This window comes from Bos grunniens, chromosome 26, assembly GCF_055505025.1.
Source record: "Bos grunniens cultivar Pamir isolate PY7600 chromosome 26, Bosgru_T2T1.0, whole genome shotgun sequence".
Lineage (NCBI taxonomy): Eukaryota > Metazoa > Chordata > Mammalia > Artiodactyla > Bovidae > Bos > Bos grunniens.
This window is the reverse complement of record NC_141190.1, coordinates 36824977-36845017: the sequence shown is the minus strand read 5'-3', so window position 1 is coordinate 36845017 and position 20041 is coordinate 36824977. Positions and strand designations below refer to the sequence as shown.

At 51.1% G+C, this 20041-nt stretch overlaps 1 protein-coding gene across 2 annotated transcripts in view; it reads left to right on the top strand.

Moving 5' to 3' along the window:
• The window catches only part of HSPA12A (heat shock protein family A (Hsp70) member 12A), a 173316-nt gene that overhangs the window by 140884 nt on the left and 12391 nt on the right, over positions 1-20041 (top strand). For both annotated transcript variants that reach the window (XM_086377089.1, XM_086377090.1), the window contains 3 exons: positions 2709-2895; positions 5309-5413; positions 12945-13061. In XM_086377089.1, coding sequence (XP_086233215.1) covers positions 2709-2895; positions 5309-5413; positions 12945-13061 — 409 coding nt within the window. The remainder of the gene's footprint in view (positions 1-2708; positions 2896-5308; positions 5414-12944; positions 13062-20041) is intronic.

Below are 20041 nucleotides of genomic sequence, written 5' to 3'. Positions count from 1 at the left end.
GCAAAGAGTGGGACACGACTGAGTGACTACACTTCACTTCACTTTCAGGCAATTAGTGAACCTTCTAAAGCTCAGTTTCCTTATCTGTGAAATGGGGATAACACAGTACCTGCTTCTCAGAGTGTGTGTGCAAATGTGGTGAGATTTCCTATCAAGTGCTTTATTGTTGTTTAGTCACTAAGTCGTGTCCAACTCTTTGCGACCCCATGGACCGTGGGCTCCTCTGTCCATGGGATTCTCCAGGCAAGAATACTGGAGTGGGTTACCATTCCCTTCTCCAGGGGATCTTCCCGACCCAGGGATCAAACAAGAATACTGGAGTGGGTTGCCATTCCCTTCTCTAGGGGCTCTTCCCGACCCAGGGATCAAACCTGCACTGCAGGCAGATTCTTTACCATCTGAGCCACCAGGGAAGCCCCCATAAACTAGAATCAACGTTTATCGGCTGTATTGTTGTTTTAAGAAATTTATCTCTAAAGGGAGAGTCATACAGTGAAAATTGACAAAAGAGAAAGGAGCAGAAATAACTTTGAACTTGCTGGGGAGGAATTCTTACAAAGCCTTCACAGAGTTCAGGGTCTCTAGGGGTGTTATCTTAGTAATTGTAGAGGTTTTGGAGGAAGGTTCTACCTGAATTTTATTTCAGTCAGAACATATTAATATCACCTTGATCCAGACTGACAGAATTATGAATGAGAAAGTTTAATTTTTTATATTTAAATAGGAATGAAGAATTGAACATTTGAAGGGCAAAACGCTGGAATTCCATTACCTACTGGAAATGTCAGTGTTCATAGTCCTGGAAAACCTATTTCTGAAAGGCTGTGTGTGGAACGCATCCCTGGTCCAGGCACCAGTGTCGGCCTGGGATGGTGATCATCTCTGCATCTCAGTGGGGTCACCATGGGGACTTGGCTCCCTGGGTGGATGGGGCTTGACCGGGGAACTGGCCAGGGATGACTCCGGCCCATCTGCGTGGCAGGTCTAGGGAAAGGCTGGCTGTCCGTCTGGACTGTGATGGCGGTGGCAGGTGTGAGCCCAGCCAGGAGAGCGGCTGGGGAGGAAGATGCTCCTCCCCTAGTGCACTGTGTCTCCCCCAGAGGCTGCTCGTAGGGGTCGTGTGGCAGGACTGGAGCCACCTGCTGAGCCAGGACCTGGTAGAGGAGACAGCATCCTGTCTTTCTGGCAGCCAGGGCTTCGCTGCTGTGGCCCCAAAGAAGGGAGAAGCATCCAGTCACCTGTCTTCTCCACTCTCTTTACTTTTCTCCTTCTTTCTGTCTGCGAGGAGGATGGAAGCTTTTCTGGGGCTCACCTACCCACTGCTTGCTCCATCACACTTCCCATCAGTTCCAGGATCTAATCCCATTGCATCCTACAGTCTGTACTCACCCCTCCTGGCTTCTGGCTCCTCTTCAGCACACAGACATGCAGGGTATGGTCACTTCCCTCCACCAGAGCTGTTCTGATGAGAGCCGTTCCGATCAGCACTCTCATCCACCTGCCACTGTGACTGTCACCCAGGATGGGGGTGCCCGGGTCTGTTTCTTGCCTGGATCTCTTCCTGGCTTGCACCTTCAAGCCCCACCTGGGAGTTCAATTCCAGCACTTTCAAATAAAGCTCTCCATGTTTCCTCCTGCCTACTTCTTGGCCGGGACTGCTGGCATTTGTGAGGGGCACTCTCTCCTCCAGACTCCCCAGCTTGAAACCTGTGGGGTGCCCTGGCACCTGCTCACCAGTGAGGCCATTTGGCTTGGTTCTCCTTCTGGATGGTTCCTCCCCATTATCCCCTCTCTCTCTTCCCGGGGCTCTCTATCCTTGTACGAGCTCCCTCACCTTGAGACCTGAGCTTTGTTCTCAGCCTCCTGGCTTCCAGGCTCCCTTCCTTTAGTCCAGTTTGCTTTGGGTCAACAACAGCTCTGATTCTGTCTGCCCCTGCTCTAAAACCTTTAGTGGCTCCCTATTACTCACTGATTAAATCTCTCACTCTTCAGGGTCCTCACCGCCTTTCCAGTCTCGTTTTCCCCACCCGAGCACAATCACTCTCCTCATTTACATGCTTTCTCCAACCCACACAGTCACCTGGCATTCCCCATACCTGCCCTGTGCTTGCCCCTCTCTGAGCAGCCTGCAGTCTGTCCCTCTTTCAACATCTGGCTGTCTGTCCATCCTTCAAGTCTCCCCTGAACCCTGCATTCTTTCCAAGGCCCCCATCTCTCTGCCTCCTTTGACCTCTCTGGGCTGTCTTCCCAGACCCTTCCTCTCCATCTGATGAGGCAGGTATTTATGTGTGTGTTTCTCCCCTGCCTGTTTCAAAGAGGATCCATCTGCTATTGAGTGTTTGCAGATTAAAAAGCCAAAATGCACACCAAACACACACAGACACAGTTACCTACTATGTTGCGAGTTATTTGAAGGCAGAAATATAAATGTTTTATCTCTGTGTCACCAGCAACTGGCACAAAGTAGCTGCTCAGTAAACTTTGAGTGAAAGGATAAAATAGACTTTGTTACTGAGCAAGAACCTGGCCCTTGTCCCTTTCATTTTACTTATTAACTCAAATTGTGTCTCTGGGCACCACTCAACCAGCTAAAATGAGGGCACCTGTAGCAGCCACTGTGAGCACCCACATCTGTACCAGCCTTGTACACAGTAGGTGCTTACATCCGTGCAAGAAGGCCCATAACCTCTGCCTTTCCTTGGCGGCAGGCGATGGGAAGGAGGCGACCCTGGGGTGTCCAACCAGAAGACTCCGACCACCATCCTGTTGACGCCAGAGAGGAAGTTCCACAGTTTCGGGTATGCCGCCAGGGACTTTTACCATGACCTGGACCCCAACGAGGCCAAGCAGTGGCTGTACCTGGAGAAGTTCAAGATGAAGCTGCACACAACTGGGGTGAGCCAGCCTCTCCCGGGCCCCAAGTGCCCGAGAGCCGAGGTTCCTCCAGCCCTCCCCGACCCCTGGGGGCCCTCAGGTTTCTCCCGAGCAGAAATGAATGTCCACTCACCTGATTTTAGAAATAGCCTGGAGCACACCACGCTTTGGACCACATGGTACATTTTCGGATGCACACATGGACAAGGAGATATTCAGAATATTTAGCAACTTGTTTGCTTTGGAAATCGACCCGTCAGAGAGACACTGGCTGGATGGAGCACAGGCACAGGGGGCTGGGGGGGCCCTGCTGTTCTGGGAGATCCCGTTTCAGTTGCTGGATTATGGGAAATCAAGGGGTCCTGAAGGAAGGACTTGGGGGCTGGGAGGCCTTTTGGGAGCTCAGGGTAGTGGCTATTAGTGAACCAGTTTGGAAGTAACAAAACAGCTAGCTCATTTAACCCTCTGTGTGGGGAAGGAGTGGCTCAGGAAATCAACCCTCCCCCCAATAATTGGAGGTTCAGTGCCTGAGGCAGTTTTGCTCCCTACTTTCCAGGGTTCAGTGAGATGGCCAAGTCGATTAGGACCCTCCCCTGAGCTTCATCAAAATGTTGGTCCATAGGATACAATTTTTTCAGTTTAAGCAGCTTATCCCTTAAATTTTCCTTAACATGCACAGTTAGAGATGCAGGATACCGATAGGGTTTCGGACCACAGACCCTGAAGCCAGATGGTCTGGGTTTAAATCCCACCTCTGCCACCTTTGCGATACTTGATCCAAGTCACTGAGCCTCTCCTGCCTTGCTTTACCTTATCTGTGAAATGGAGACTTTACTTGTGCTTTTCTTATCAGGATGTTGTAAGGATTGCTATGCTATGCTATGCTATGCTAAGTCACTTCAGTCATGTCCGATTCTGTGTGATCCCAGAGACGGCAGCCTACCAGGCTCCCCCGCCCCTGGGATTCTCCAGGCAAGAACACTGGAGTGGGTTGCCATTTCCTTCTCCAATGCATGAAAGTGAAAAGTGAAAGTGAAGTCTCTCAGTTGTGTCCGACTCTTAGCGACCCCATGGACTGCAGCCTACCAGGCTCCTCCATCCATGGGATTTTCCAGGCAAGAGTACTGGAGTGGGGTGCCATTGCCTTCTCCAGTTGTAAGGATTAAAGGAATCAAAATACACAAAGCCCTTATAACCATGCCAGCCCTTAGCAAGTTAAAGTCAATTGCTACCTTCTATTAGTATCGCTTTTATCTGTCTCCTGTTAAGGGTTTGCAGATGACAAAACAGATGTTACTGGGGAGATCTTGCAGCCAGCACCCAGGGCTCTGTGCTCGTGCACGTGGTGGTCTCTCTCTCAAGCAGACCAACATCTGCTCGAAAAGCGTCCTTCCTGTTTCACCTGATGGGATTCGGTGCCTTATAGCAGTCTCCTGCAAGTGGAAGCCCAGAATTTCTTCAGTTTGAATTTTTAAATTCCAAGCCCTTGTCTTCCTGGTGGCTGGAAGTGGCCTGGGAGCCACCACCCCAAAGCTGGGGTGTCTTTGCTTAACCCCAGGTGTTGGAGTAGTGAGCTTGTGCAGATGGATTGAGATGACGGGCAGGTCCCACAAGGCCAGTTTAGCACTTGATACTCCTTCACGCTCCAAAGGCAAAGGCTAATTACCCAACCTGGATCAATCCAGAGGCCACACTGATTTTTTTCCCCCAGTGGTGATAAGTCTGCTGGTTCCAGGAGACTTAGGGGCTTCCTCCTGATATTTGCTCTGCCCATTCCCACCCCCTGGGGGCTATTTTCATCATTTTTTAATGACCTCAGTCCATCTGGCATCTCACGGAGCATCTTCCACCCGAGGATCACACGCAGCAGCTGCTGTGGCTTCTGGCAGGAGAAGAAGGCAGTGATGCTGGGCTCTCAGTGGATTAGACAGCACAAGCCTTAAAATAGGAGCCCTTCTATTTTTGTGACTTGGTTGGCAGCTCATCGGGTAGTGAAAGCTTCATGCCTGTTTAGTGCCATGCACATCAGCGAGTTGGCATGATTATCTAGGCCTCAATTAGGAGGGTTCCCAAGGGTGACCATGTGTGTCCATGTGTGGAAATAGTATGTAAATTGCATCGGGAGTGGTGGCTGCTGCCTTTTCTTTCTTCCCCAGCTCTGTTGCTGCCCCAAGACCTCTGCTCCCAGAGGGTCCAGAAGAGGGAAGAAAAGAGGGAGGGAGGGCAGCAGTGGAGATGGGATTGGGGGGGGGGGCAGCCAGGGCCTTCTACACAGTAAGGGGGCGATGCTGCCAGCCCTGTCCTGGGGGCATGCCATCCTAGTCTGCAGGAAACACAAACATGGTTCACTGGGATTCCTGGGTCTCCGAGTGGCAGTGCCTAAAGCCAGAAGGGAGGCTTTCTTCTTCCTATCTCACTTCATTCTCCCCTCCAGGACCTCACCATGGATACAGACCTGACAGCAGCAAACGGCAAGAAAGTCAAAGCCCTTGAAATCTTTGCTTACGCCCTGCAGTACTTTAAGGAGCAAGCACTGAAGGTAGGCACATACCAGAGCCTGTACTGTGGAGGGGCACAGAATGTGGGCTTCGTATTCAGAAAGCAGGATGCAGCCATGTGCGCTGCTGGTGGGGAGGGAGCATGGGGCAACTGCTGGGGAGAACAGCCTGGCAGTTCCTCAAAAGGTTAAACACAGGGGCTTCCCTAGTGGCTCAGTGGTAAAGAATCTGCCTGCCAGTGCAGGAGACGGGAGTTCGATCCCTGGTCCGGGAAGATTCCACATGCCGCAGAGCAACTAAAACCCGTGTGTCACAGCTATTGAGCCTGTGCGCTAGAGCCTGAGAGCTGAAACTACCGAAGCCCACACATCCTAGAGTCTGTGATCCACAACAGAAGAGGCCACCGCAGTGAGAAGCCCACACACCACGAGAGTAGCCCCTGCTCACTGCCAGGAGCAAGAAAACCGTGCAGCAACAAAGACCCCGCACAGCCAAAAAATAACTAACTAAAAAAAAGGTTAAACACAGAGTGAGCTGGAGGTTCCAACCCTAGGTGTGTACCAGAGAAAAGAAAACATATATTCACATAAAAACCTGTGCATGAATGTTCATAGCAGCACTGTTCATAATAACCAAAAAGGCAGAAACAACCGACATGTCCATCTGTGGATGAAAGGGTAACTAAATGGGATCCACCCACACACTGGAATATTACTCAGCCTTAAAGAGGAATGAAGTACTGACGTATGCCGTGACACAGATGAACCTCGACGACATGATGCGAAGTGAAAGAAGCCAGATACAAAAGGCCACTTAGCGTAGGATTCCATTTGTAGGAAATGTCCCAAAGAGGCAAATCCATGGGGACAGAAAGTAGATGAGTGATTGCCAGAGGCGGGGGGGTGTGGGAGTGAGGAGTGACTGCCGGGGGTATGGGTTTCTTTGGGGGATGATGAAGTTAGACAGTGGGAAGGTCACACCACCTTGTGAATATACTCGCACCCACTGAGCTGTACACTTTAAAGGTGAGTTTTATGGCATGTGAATTATATCTCAGTAAAACAAACAAAAGAAAGAAAGATAGGGGACCCACGTCGCAACTGTGTGATCCTGGGCAAGGTGCTCAGCTTCTCTGATACCCACATACCTAACGTGAAGAAGGAGGCAGGCACCTTCCCTGGGGGTCGTTTGATAATAAGTGAAAGGTTGAATGTTAAATGAGCCCCTCCCATGGGGCTCAGGAAGGAGTAAACACTTGGCAAATAGTTGCTGCTGTCTCTCTCCATGGCTTGCACCCCAGACCCCATGGAAGAAGCTGACCCGGTGAATAAGCCCCCTTTGGTTGGCCTTTCACAAAGGTTTGTTCAATGATGGCTCAGAATGAAGAAAACGGCTAGTTTCCCAGGGGAATATAGCAGTCTGCTCAGAGTCCCCTCCCATGGGCATGGTGACGAGTGGGTGTAGATCAGGGCATTAAAGAGCCTTGTACTGAGCTCTGTCTCGAAAGAACTGGGAACCTCAGAAGCATTTGGTATTATGGGATCAATAGAAGAAATGTGGGGCTTCCAGGGTGGTTCAGTGACAAAGAATCCACCAGCTAAAGTACGAGATGTGAGTTTGATACCTCAGTCGGGAAGATCCCCTGGAGAAGGAAATGGCAACCCACTCCAGTATTCTTTCATGAAGAATCCCATGGACAGAGGAGCATGTGGTGGCAAAAGAGTCAGACACGACCTAGTGACTAAAATAACAAAACAAACAGAAGAAATTTAGTGAATTCTTGAAATAGAATAGAATTCTAGAAATAGGACTGCGTACGTGCATGCTAAGTCGCTTCAGTTGTGTCCCCAACCTTATGGACCGTAGCCAGCCAGGCTCCTCTGTCCATGGGATTCTTCAGGCAAAAATGCTGGAGTGGATTTCCATGCCCTTCTCCAGGGGATCTTCCAAACCCAGGGATCAAACCTGCATCTCTTAAGTGTCCTGCATTGGCAGGTTATTTACCACTAGCGCCACTTGGGAAGTTCAGAAATAGGGCTGCTGCTGCTGCTTCAGTCGTGTCCGACTCTGTGTGACCCCATAGACGGCAGCCCACCAGGCTCCCCCGTCCCTGGGATTCTCCAGGCGAGAACACTGGAGTGGGTTGCCATTTCTTTCTCCAATGCATGAAAGTGGAAAGTGAAAGTGAAGTCGCTCAGTCGTGTCCGACTCTTCGAGACCCCATGGACTGCAGCCTACCAGGCTCCTCCACCCATGGGATTCTCCAGGCAAGAGTACTGGAGTGGGGTGCCACTGCGTTCTCCGCAGAAATAGGGCTAGCAGGAGCCAAAGAAGTGAGAACCTAATACTGCTTTCATCCATTCAAGTACCTTTTGTTTTGAGTACTTCGTGTGGGCCAGGTCCTCTCTGAGTTCTGGTTGTGTGGAAACAAACTGCAATGGGGTATGCAGTCAATTGATGGGTGTCGGGAATTCAGTGAAGGCAGAGATTCTACCCAACAACAGTAGCAGGGAATCCCCCCGGTGGAGAGGGCTTGGGGGCTTCTGACACGCAGCAGCTGGCAGGGCAGGTGTTTCACCTGGTGGAACGGCCCAGGAACAGCTCAGGGGAAAGAAAACATGGCCAACCGCTGCGGGGAGCAGGCGGTTTGGAGCAGGCGAAGGGCAAAGCTGCAGAGAGAGCGGGACCAGTGAGCGGGGGATGAGATGGTGCAGAGTCTCGAATGCCAGTAGAAGGAATTCTTCCTGGGCCGTGGGGAGCCCTCACGGGACTTCTCTCAGGGCAGTGAGTGGCCTCGAGGGCAGTGTTAGAGGAGGGGAGACCGCCGTGGTCCTCAGGGCCTGCAGGGGAAGAAGAGTGACCTGTTGGCAGCTCTCTCAGACCCTGACGCAGGCCTGAGGGCTGAGGGAGAGGCTGACACGCCACCTGCGGGCTCATCTGAGGAACGTGGAAACCAAGAAGATAAATGGGATGTGATGGAGGGAGGGAGTGTTTCCTTCATCAAAGGGGGTGGGGAGGGGACTCTAGGGAAGGGAGTGGGAGAGAGACAGAGGTGGGTTCACTGGGAAGCAGGTGGCGATCAGTCAGAGGCAGGAGCAGGGAGGCCAGTGGGGACCCATGGAAAGGGAGCTGCCATGGGTCCAGTTCAGTTCAGTCGCTCAGTCATGTGCAACTCTTTGAGATCCCATGGACTGCAGCACACCAGGCCTCCCTGTCCACCTCCAACTCCCAGAGTTTACTCAAACTCATGTCCATCGAGTCACTGATGCCATCCAACCGTCTCATCCTCTGTCGTCCCCTTCTCTTCCTGCCTTCAATCTTTCCCAGCATCAGGGTCTTTTCCAGTGAGTCAGCTCTTCGCATCAGGTGGCCAAAGTATTGGAGTTTCAGCTTCAGCATCAGTCCTTCCAATGAATATTCAGGACTGATTTCCTTTAGGATGTACTGGTTGGATCTCCTTGCAGTCCAAGGGACTCTCAGTCTTCTCCAACACCACATTTCAAAAGCACCATTTCTTCGGCGCTCAGCTTTCTTTATAGTCCAACTCATATGCATACCTGACTACTGGAAAAACCATAACTTTGACTAGACGGACCTTTGTTGGCAAAGTAATGTCTCTGCTTTTTAATATGCTGTCTAGGTTGGTCATAACTTTTCTTTCAGGGAGCCAGCGTCTTTTAATTTCATGACTGCAGTGAAAGGGAGCCGCCGTGGGTCCAAGAAGGCCTTAAAGCAGGGGAGGAGGTGGCCCTCTGTGGGCCTGAAGAGAGGAATTCCAGGGGGACTGACTGAGTGCCCAGAGGAAGATGCAGGCATGAAAGGGGGCAGGGTGTCTTCAGATTAAGACGAGGAGCCACGGGAACTCAGGGAAAATGTAGGACTTGAGAAAGTCTGTGACTTTGGAGTGTGTCTCAGGTTGGCCATGACGTGAGGACAGGCCTGAGCAGTCCTTCTTTCAGGGGAGGGAGGGATGGGAGGGGACAGAGGTCATCAGGCACAGTATGGGTGAACGGGGGGTGGTTGTGTACCTGTCGGCTCAGCCAGAGCCTTCAGGAACTTTCTCCCAGCAGGGAACACATTGTGAAGAAAAGTCTGAGGAGATGTATAGGAACTGGGTCCTTCACAAGAGGCTGGCAGGTGTTCAAGGGGCAGGTGGATTCAGAGCAATGGACTGCTGCATGTTGGACCTGAATAAGCTCAAGTAGATTTCTCAGAAATCACATCCCTGGAGCGGTCTTGTTGTTCACGAGGGACAGTTGGTGAAAGTGCCATGACAGGAAATGTTCAGTCAGTGCCAGCTTCCTTCCCTTCCAAGCTGGTCTCCACCCTCTGGTGAGCAAACAGCCCAACCAGACAACTTTCCATATGGCTAGGAAAGCCCGTCATTCATCTTTGAGCCTTTTCCTGTTTAAAGAGTTTAAAATAGGCTGGACGGTTAATATAGGCGGTACCTTTAGCATCCCTCTCAACCCATTACAGTCTCGCCTACTTTTACAGCCCAGCGCAGACCTACAGAGAAATCAGTTCAGTTCAATTCAGTCGTCAGTCGTGTCCGACTCTTTGCGACCCCATGGACTGCAGCAAGCCAGGCTTCCCTGTCCATCACCAACTCCTGGAGCTTACTCAAACTCATGTCCATCGAGTTGGTGATGCCATCCAACTGTATCATCCTCTGTCATCCCCTTCTCCTACCTTCAATCTTTCCCAGAATCAGTGTCCTTTCCAAGGAGTCAGTTCTTCACATCAGGTGGCCAAAGTATTGGAGCTTCAGCATCAGTCCTTCCAATGAATATTCAGGACCGATTTCCTTTAGGATTGACTGGTTTGATCTCCTTGCAGTCCGAGATTGCCATCTTGACCTCCTGTCAGAAAGTGAAAGTCACTGTCATGTCTGACTCTTTGCGACCCCATGGACTATACAGTCCATGGAATTCTCCAGGCCAGAATACTGGAGTGGGCAGCCATCCCCTTCTCTAGGGAATCTTCCCAACTCAGGGATCAAACCCAGGTCTCCTACACTGCAGGTGGATTCTTTACCAGCTGAACCACCAGGGAAGCCCTCAAGGAAATAAAACATCAAAAAAATAAACACAAAAAAAAGACACAAACAGAAAATGACTGTTTTACTAGCAATCCTACTGGACATATATCCAGAAAAGATGAAAGTATACATGCAAATTTAAAAAGATACATGCACCCCAAGGTTCATAGGAGCATTATTTATTATACAGTAACAAAGACATGGAAGTAACCTAAATGTCCATTGACTAGATGAATGGGTAAAGAAGATGTGGTACAAATAAAAATGGAATATTACTCAGCCATTAAAAAGAATGAAATAATGTCATTTGCAGCAACATGGACGGACCTAGAGATTGTTGTATTAGTGAAGTAAATCAAAGACAAATATCATATATCACATATGTGTAGAATCTAAAAAATGATGCAAATGAACTTCTCTATAAAACAGAAGTAGATCCACAGACATAGAAAACATACTTATGGTTACCAAAGGGGAAAGGGTTGGGGAGGGATAAATTAGGAGTTTGGGATTAACAGACACTGTGCTGTGCTATGCTTAGTCGCTCAGTCATGTCTGACTCTTTGCAACCCTGTGGACTGTAGCCCGCCAGGCCCCTCTGTCCATGGGGATTCTCCAGGCAAAAATACCAGAGTGGGTTGCCATGCCCTCCTCCAGGGGATCTTCCCAATCCAGGGATCAAACTCAAGTCTCCCATATTGCAGGGAGATTCTTTACTATCTGAGACACCAGGAATGCCCAAGAATACTGGAGTGGGTAACCTAACCCTTTTCCAGGGTATCTTCCTGTCCCAGGAATCAAACTAGGGTATCCTGCATTGCAGGCGGATTCTTTACCAGCTGAGCCACCAAGGAAGCCCTTAACAGACACTACTATGTATAAAATGGAAGAAAACAGGACCTATGTATAACACAGGGAATTTTATTCAGCATCTTATAATAACCTATAATGGAAAAGAATTTGAAGTATATATATATCTACATACATATGTATGTATCTATCTACATATATCTATCTACATATGTAGATATATATATACGTATATATGTATGTATATATTTCTGAGGTAGCTCAGTGGTGAAGAATCTGCCAGCCAAGCTGGAGACATGGGTTCAATCCCTGGGTCAGGAAGATCCCCTGGAGAAGGAAATGGCAACCCACTCCAGTATTCTTGCTTGAGAAATCCCATGGACAGAGGATCCTGGAGGGCTACAGTCCTTGAGGTCGCAAGAGTCGGACATGACTTGGTGACTAAAACGCCAGCACCAGGTTTGAGTTCAGATTTGTCTGGGGAATGTGGGAGCAGGAGGGGAGGGGCAGGTGGCGTGAGCATTGATCAGAGGTCTTTTGTCTTCATGGGCCTGATTGAGACCTCTGATGTTTCTACCCATGCTGTTTATCCAGGTGGGTCTCACTGATTTTTTTTTTTAAGTATAGTTGATTTGCAATGTTATGCCAGTCTCTGCTGTACAGCAAAGTTATACACATCTGTACATTAAAAAATATATATTCTTTTCCATTATGATTTATCCCAGGAGACTGGACGTAGCCCATGTGCAGTGCAGCAGGACCTTATTGTTTATCCATTCTAAATGTAATAGTTTGCATCTACCACCCTTAAACTCCCAGTCCATCCCTCCTCCTCTCCCTCTTCCCCTTGTCAACCACGAGTCTGATCTCTGTGTCTGTGAGCCTGTTTCTGTGTGTAGATAGGTTTTACATTAACTGAAAGTCAAGGGCAGCACCATTCTTGCTAGGTCATGTTGCTCATACCCTTCCCAGCCTGCCAGGAAACCCCCGACGATGTGCTGGGCTTGCAGTAAGGTGAGTGAGTGACAACTCTGATAACAAATGCCACCAGCTGCTAAACATTCCTGTAGGCCAGGCACTGTTCAGATCTGAGACCAAAAGTAACAATTTTGTTAAGACCTTTCTTGGCCTTTAGCGTCAACATAGACCCGGGTCAGGGTGCAGAGTTTGTCTCTGCTCCTTTCTAGCTGGTCAGTCATCACAGAGATACTGAACACATCTAGGCCTTAGTTTGCCATCTGTAGAGAAGGGGCTGTGCCTACCTCTTCCAGACAGGATTCTCAAATGGGTTCATGGAGATGAGGTATGGAAGGAGCTTAACAAGATTGACGTGGCAGAGGAAGCTGTCAGGAAGTGGAGCTCTGAGAAAACAATCAATCCTCCCAACAATGATATGAGCTTACTCTTATCCCCATTGTGCAGATAAGGAATCTGAGGCCTGAGAGGTGGTCACTTGCCCTACATCACAGGACTAGGAAGTGACCAAAGGCCTCAGATCTGCCCGCCTCTACCCGCAGCCACATCCAGTGAATGAAGGAGCTGGTTAGCTCCCTGTTTGCTGAAAATTCAGACAACGGATTCTTGTTCCTGATGCTGGTTAGGTTCAGGGGACTGCAGAATAGACGCCCCAAAAGTTCGTGGTCAAGAAATCTGGATTTTCGGCGAAGCCGCGGGAGGACCAGTTCTGCCTACTTGACCTGCTGCATTTTCTCTGGCTTCAGGAGCTGAGCGACCAGGCGGGTTCAGAGTTCGAGAACTCTGATGTCAGATGGGTCATCACAGTGCCTGCCATATGGAAGCAGCCGGCCAAGCAGTTCATGAGACAAGCTGCCTACCAGGTGAGTGCGGGGCTGGGGGCAGGTGGGGGCCCAAGATGTACATGGTGCTGGCTGTCACCCCACTCAGCTGTCCCCCAGCATTCAGAGGCCTCCTCAGGAGGCAGCGAGAGGTCGCCCACAGCCAGGAGGTCAGGAGCCTTCTCATTCCTCAGCTTCCTCCCTGGCAAGGATAAGGGGTCTGATGGACAAGGGGAGGGGCTGGCATTGGTTTTCTTTCTGGCTTTATTCATTCCCAGGTCTTGTTGTCAAGGCCTGTCTCTCTGAGGTCAAGGGCTACCTCTCTGAGTAGGTAGCGGGGGAGTGTAGGGAGGAGCCCCTTACAGTAAGGAGGTCAAGGGGGATGCCAGGCTCCAGGGCAGGGGGTGTGTTGTCCTCTGGGCTTTGGCACCTTGGGCAGGAGGAACACCAGCAGCACCAACGGCCAGCCCATCCTTCATGGGTGCTGGAGGGCATCACTGGGGCCACAACCCTAACCCTAACCCTCGTGGCCTCCACCCCTCACACTTGCAGACAACTTGTGCCATGGAGGGGCTCCCATGAGGGGCTGACTTCATGGTGGGAGTGGCCAGCCATACTGACCTGCTATTATGATCCCGGGACAGAGTGGGATCCTTTTGTGCTTAGTCCCCTAGGTTAATAAATGTGTGCTTACCCTGGGAGTCAGCTTCCAGAACCTTCCACCTGAGCAGGCTGGGGAACATCACCCATGTCCTCTGCCATGCCTCCTGGAGTTAGCTGCCCTTCCCAGGAGATGCACCTCTAATGCTGAGTGTGTGGCCACAGACTCAAAGGAAAGGATGGACCTTTCCTTTCAAAAACCTCAACTGAATCCACCCTGAGCACTAACCCTGGAGAAGGAAATGGCAACCTACTCCAGTATTCTTGCCTGGAAAATCACATGGACTTCCCTGATGGCTCAGACAGTAAAGCATCTGCCTACAATGTGGGAGACCTGGGTTCAAATCCTGGGTCAGGAAGATCTCCTGGAGAAGGAAATGGCAACCCACTCTAGTATTCTTGCCTGGAAAATCCCATAGACAGAGGAGCCTAGTAGGCTATAGTCCATGGGGTCTGAAAGAGTCGGACACGACTCAGCGACTAACACACACACACACTGAGCACCAGTCAGATGGGCCTGGGCGTACCTTAAATTGTCCTCCATGCCTGGGGCTTTACTCCAGTTCAGGGAAGGACAGTGTCCCCTCCTTACCCTACCCCTGATCCGCTCCTTCCCTCCACTGCCCCAGCCTGTCTCCTCTGCTCTCCCTTTCCTCTGTTCAGCGTGAGAATCTGGTTCAGTCTATGCATCTGCCAAAAATAGATTTGTTTTTATAGGGACAAGGAAAGCGGGTAGAAGTTCCAGAAACAGACAACTTCTTTAAAAAGGAAGAGATCCAAGTGCAGTTTCACTGCCCACGGGAGCCCTGGGCATCAGGGAGCTCTTCTTAGGTGTCAGCCCTCAGGCAGAGTCCAAGGATCCAGAGACAGGACCCGGGGACCCAGGTGTCTGCTGAGACACACTGTCCAGGGGCCTGAGTTTTCCCAGGAAGGATCCTCAAGATTCATCGTTTGGACTTTTTTCATTTTCCAGCCCTCAGGAAGACTTCAGCAACAAACATGTGACCTGGAAATGGGACAGTTCTTATTTTTAGCCTGAAAAAGTAAGAGGTGCAGAGACTGGTAGATTGATCAGGGCTGTGGAGTCCTGGGCCAGCTCTTTAAGGGATGCCTCTCTGGGTGGGTAGCTGGGGAGTGTAGGGAAAGACCCCTTACACTGAGGAGGCTAAGGGGGAAGCCAGGCTGGGGTGGATGGGGTGTCCTCTGGGCTTTGGCACCTCGGGCAGTAGGAGGGCCAGCAGTTCCTGGGCAGGGCCCAGGTGACAAGCATGGATGGAAGGGATGGGAGGATTTGCTTCCTGAGGCCAGGAGATGCCCTGCCAGTGGATCTGTCCTCTCCTTACCGGGTAACGTTTGTCCTGGCCACTGTGTGTGCAGCTTAATTTGGGGCTCTTTTTGATACTTGTGTTCAGTTTACAGTCACTGGATGGATTTGAAGATGGCAGGGACCAATTGTTCATTCATTCTTTGTTCACTGTTTCATTTATTCATTAAACAAGCCTGTGCTAGCAGCCTGCTTTTCCAGGATGCAGTAGGTGCTCAGGGGCCCTGCTCTCAAATTGCTCACATCCAAGTGGCTCACTGAAGCCATTTGTACTTCTGGGAAAGGGTCTGTAACATGTTAGGGGCACCCTCTTTAGCATATCTTCTGGAAGAGTCTTCAGGACAAAGTGAATGGAGTCTGCTACTCTCCCAAGTTAGCATTTCTCCAACTCTTCCTTCCTCACCTCCCATTTATTATACAGAGTGAGAATGGTGGCTGTTAATCTTCTTATGTGTCAGCTTGACTGGGCTTCAGGGTATCCAAATATTTGGTCAAATATCATCCCAAGTATTGCCATGAGGGTGTTTCTGGATGAGATTAACATTTTACATTGATTGACTAAATAGACCAGATTGCCCTCTCTAAGGTGGGTGGGTCTCATCCAATCAGTTGAAGGCCTGATTTTGAACAAAAGGCTGAACCTTCCTAGATAGAGTAAGAGGGTATTCCTCCTGCCTGCCTGCCTTCAAAGTGGGACATTGTTTCCCCTGCTTTTGGCCTCTAACTGGACTCTTGCTTGGTCTTGAGCCTGCTGGCAAGGGAATTATACTGTCTGCCCTCCGGAGCCTCCAGCTTGCCGACTGAAGTCTTAGGATTTGTCAGTCTCCACAATCATGTGAGCCAACTCCTTATAATAATCCCCTTTCTACATATACAAACATTCTACTGATTCTGTTTCTCTGAAGAAATCTGACACATACAAAACCTGAGCAAAAAGGATAGTTCCTGGCCCACCCAGCTTCTGAGACCTGAGCCTTCCCAGCAGCCCTTCCACCAGAAGCACGGCCCACCGGCCTGGCTTCATGCAGATGAGCAGGCAGGGAGAGCAGGATGGTTTTCCATCAAGGCAGCTGGGAAACTGGTCAGCCCACCCTGCTTGCATGTGGCAAATGGAGCCCCTCCTTCCAGGCTCCTGGGTGCAAGTTCATGGCATTGTCACGTGGCTGAATGTCAACCTCCCATCAGCCTGGTGGAGGAGGAAGAGGCCTGGATGAAGAGAGAGACAGAAGCAATCCTGGGGAGAAGCAGGCCTGCAAGGGGGGTGGGCCTGGGGCTTGAACTTGAAGGTCTGTGATTCACAGCCAGTGAGGGCTGCCCAGCACTTGACATGGGGGCAGCTTCATCTGTGAATCCCCCCAAACCCCTCTTGTGTCAAGTGATTGCTGAAGAAGTGGGTTAAAGCTCCATCTTTTATGATCCACCTTCTTGGGGCAGCTTTAGACCCTTTAAGAGCATTCACTGGAAAGATGGCAACAGAAAGAACAGCTGATGCCTCTTCTGAGGCCCTCAGAAAAGAGCTAGAATAGGAGACAGTTCCACTGTGTCCTGCATGAATCATGCATAGGAAGTAGTGTAGTGTATTTCTAGATGAATTTTGCTTAAAATGTGTAACTCTCATAGGTTCCAGAAACCTGTTAAATAAATTATATTGCCATACCCATGATGATCTCATCTAACACAGAGCTTGCATTTGCCTCCCTTTCTGAACAAGCAGTGAAAGATAATCACATCAAGAAAGAAACCCAACCCGGCACTCAGAAGCCCTGTGGCTGTAGCTCTTTGCAGGTCGATCGATGCCAGGCCAGCCAAGCACTCAACTAGGCTGGGCCTTTTACGCAGCTGTGGACACAGCCCCTTGGCAGATTTTCCTGGCTGACTGCAGGGCCAAGGAGCAGAGAAGTCGGGGTGGTAACTGCCCTCGTCCTTGGCCTCCCTGGAGTGTGGTTTTCTCACCCCGCCGCCCCTCCCAGTGGAGCTTGTGACCAGGAAACTGAGCTCTAAAAACTAATACTACGACTGAGCTGTTGCTGGCCCAGATGCGGAGAGTCAGATGGAGGAGACTGCTCTTGGTTCAGAGGCTTTCTGACTGTAGAATCCTCAGGTCATGCCTGCAAAGCTCTCTTGAGAGGGGCCCGAGGATCGCAGAAAGCCTAGCTGGAGGGATGGGCGATTCATTCATCTGGCAGCTGCCCTCTCAGCACCTACTGTGAGCTTTAGGGCCAGAAGACCTGACAGCTGCCCTTGGAAAACACCCCTTCTTGCAGGAGAAGTTAGACAGGTCCGCACGGATCGACGGTGGTAGGCAGAACATGCCACGTGCTGGGCCGGGGGCTGTGCAGAGGGAGAGCTCACACTGAACAGAACCGTGGCCTTGGGATACCAGCTCCAGGGGTAGGGTTACTGGAAGCGGAGAGTGAGCTCTTCCGTCCTGGCTGACCCTGAACTGATCCCAGGCAAAGACCCCTGGGGTCTCTTGTAGCCCCTAGGCCAGGGGGCTTCTGCTGAGGACAGGGAGTGGTTTTATAGACAAACTAAGCTTGCATTTCAGGGCACGGCATCCTTCTGCTCAGAGAGAAAGACATCTGGGTTTGCAAGAGGCTGGCGGAGATATCTGCATTTCCTCCTTTACTCAGAGTCTCCCGGCAGCTCCGAGAAGCCTCCTGGGGAGATGGAATCTGTGTAGAGACAGCTGTCTTCTCTGGCTTCTCTCTCCGCTCTGCCTGTGGCCTCCCTGAGCATTGGCTGGTGGGGACATGGCGCCTCGGTCTTGCTGGGGAGCGGGGATGGGGGCTGGTTCAAGCAGAGGAGTGTGGTTACTTGGTCCTGGGCCTCCCAGAGACTGCCGGGCCACCCCCCACCCCCGACCTTGCCTTTTCCTCCCCTCTGGTTTGGGGTCCTCTTCACCTCCACTTCCATCTGCATCTTTACCCAGGTATTGTGGGGAACTCCTCATGGAAATGGGTCAAAGCTTTTGCTGTGGAGCTGAGCCCAGTCCAGCTGGGGAGGGACAGATGAATGGTCCCCCGAGGGGTGCAGCCCCGGCTCTTTGGGGGCAGATTCAGATCAGTCTGCTAGTCTTTCACATCTTCAGGATGTGGGAGCATCCCGGTGGGAGGTGGTCTCAGTCAAACACCAAGGGACCCTCGGACGCCCTTGAATTGTATCATTCTACTCAAGACCCCTCACTCCTCTGGACTTGATGTGATTTTCCATGGATGTTTCACATGTAAGTTAGCCTGTTCAGAATTTCTGGGAAGGCCTGGAGAGGAATGAAGGTGTCTGTCTTCTCTGTTCCTTTTTCCCCTGCAGTCCCCATTGCCCCAGACAGGCCCTGGACCCAGCTATTCTCACCAGCCATGTAGGCACCGCCTGGCTGGCTGACAGTACCGAGAGACAGGAACGTGCCTTTCCTCCTTGACACTGAGTCCTGGGCGCCCTCTGCTCTGCCCTCCGCAGCCTCCTCCTATCCTGAGCTTTGCAGGAGAGGCTTGTGTATCCCGGGCTCGCTGTTGTTGTTCATCTTTCCTTCTTCCTCAGTCCACGTGGTGGGAGCCGGGCCTGTGAGCTCCTGGTCTAGAAGGGTCTTGGCTTTATGAGGATGGAAGAACCAGGCCACGAGCACTGCGCGGTAGACAGGGCTCCTCCTGCTGTCACTCTGGAGTTTTTCTTCTGGGATCCTGGGGAGAAAGGTTCAGAGGTTTCCCTGTTCCTGGCAGCACTTGCCGTGGGTAACCCATGGCTTCTTTCATCAGGCACCTTAACCCTCGGCTGCCTTTTTACTGAGGATGTCTGATGAGATCCTGTGAGAAAGTGAAGCTGGGGGAGGGGGCACTTTAATCCCTTGGACCAGAATCTTGGCACACACCTGCGTCAATCACCCACTGACCCGTGTAAGCTCAGGGCAGACCTGGCCTCTTCAACCTGGGGGCCCGGCTGATGGGCAACAGATCCTGCTTGTGTGGTTGGGCTCAACTGAGGCAGGAAGGAGGCAGGTTCCCATGGAGGGTGAAGCCACGTGTGGTTCCATCTGGTTTTGTGAAGGACAGTCTTCCAGAAGGGTTCTGCCCTTGGCAGACATTTAGTTTTGGCAAAGTAGAGACTTTGTCACCTGCCGGCTAAGGGTATCTGAGACCTAATTGATTGGTTCATTTGGGATAATACGGTTATTCGGGAGAACAGATGGCAGCAGGTATAGGCAGTCCTGTCCCAGACTAAATGAGTGGAGATCGCACCTTCAAACCAGTTCAGGAGGGGAGTGTTAGGGGCACCCAGGAGTTCTGTCAAAGCATGGAGGCCTGGGCCCCACTTCAGTAACTGGAATTACTAAGAACAGGAGAGCTCAGAACCAGTTCTAGAGCTAGTCTGTGGGGCCTGGGCTGACTCTCACTTCTGTTGGTTACCCTGGAGCCTAAGACTGTCCCAGTTTGGGCACTGAGAGATCAGTGTCCCAGGAAACCCAGGACAGTTGGTGACCCTACCTCTCCAAGCCTTGGTTTCTTTCTGCATAAAGTGAAGGAGTTGGATAAAAGGTATCTGCAATTTCTAACCTCAACTCCCCTCCCTTCCTTGCCCAATAATTGACCCTCCAAAGCCCCTTCTGCTCATGACCCTAGGCTGGCTCTTCCCCATGGGTCATTTACGAGTGTGATGTTAGGCAGACCCTGGCTGACAAGATGAGCCTGGGGGCCTTCTCCTGGGGCCTGGGGAGAACCAGGGGCCTTCTCCAAAGTGGATATTGCACCCAGGGAACATCCCGGGTTCCCTCGGAAATGGCAGCAAAGACAGCAAACACAGCGGTGCCAGAACGAGCTAGTTTTAGTTTCCCGTCATGTTGGCAACCAAGGGCATCCATAAGCATGGGCAGCTTCAGCAAGCAAGCACACCTCGTGCTCCAGGTCAAGGCCAAGCCGGTCTGTGTCTCTGCGCAGCCTCAGAGGGGTGTTCCCGAAGCCCCCTGGCTGCCCTTTGAGAGGCCTGGAGGGGTTGTGGCTGGAGCGAGCCAGGCGTCACGGGGCAGACGCACATCTGCTGTGAACAG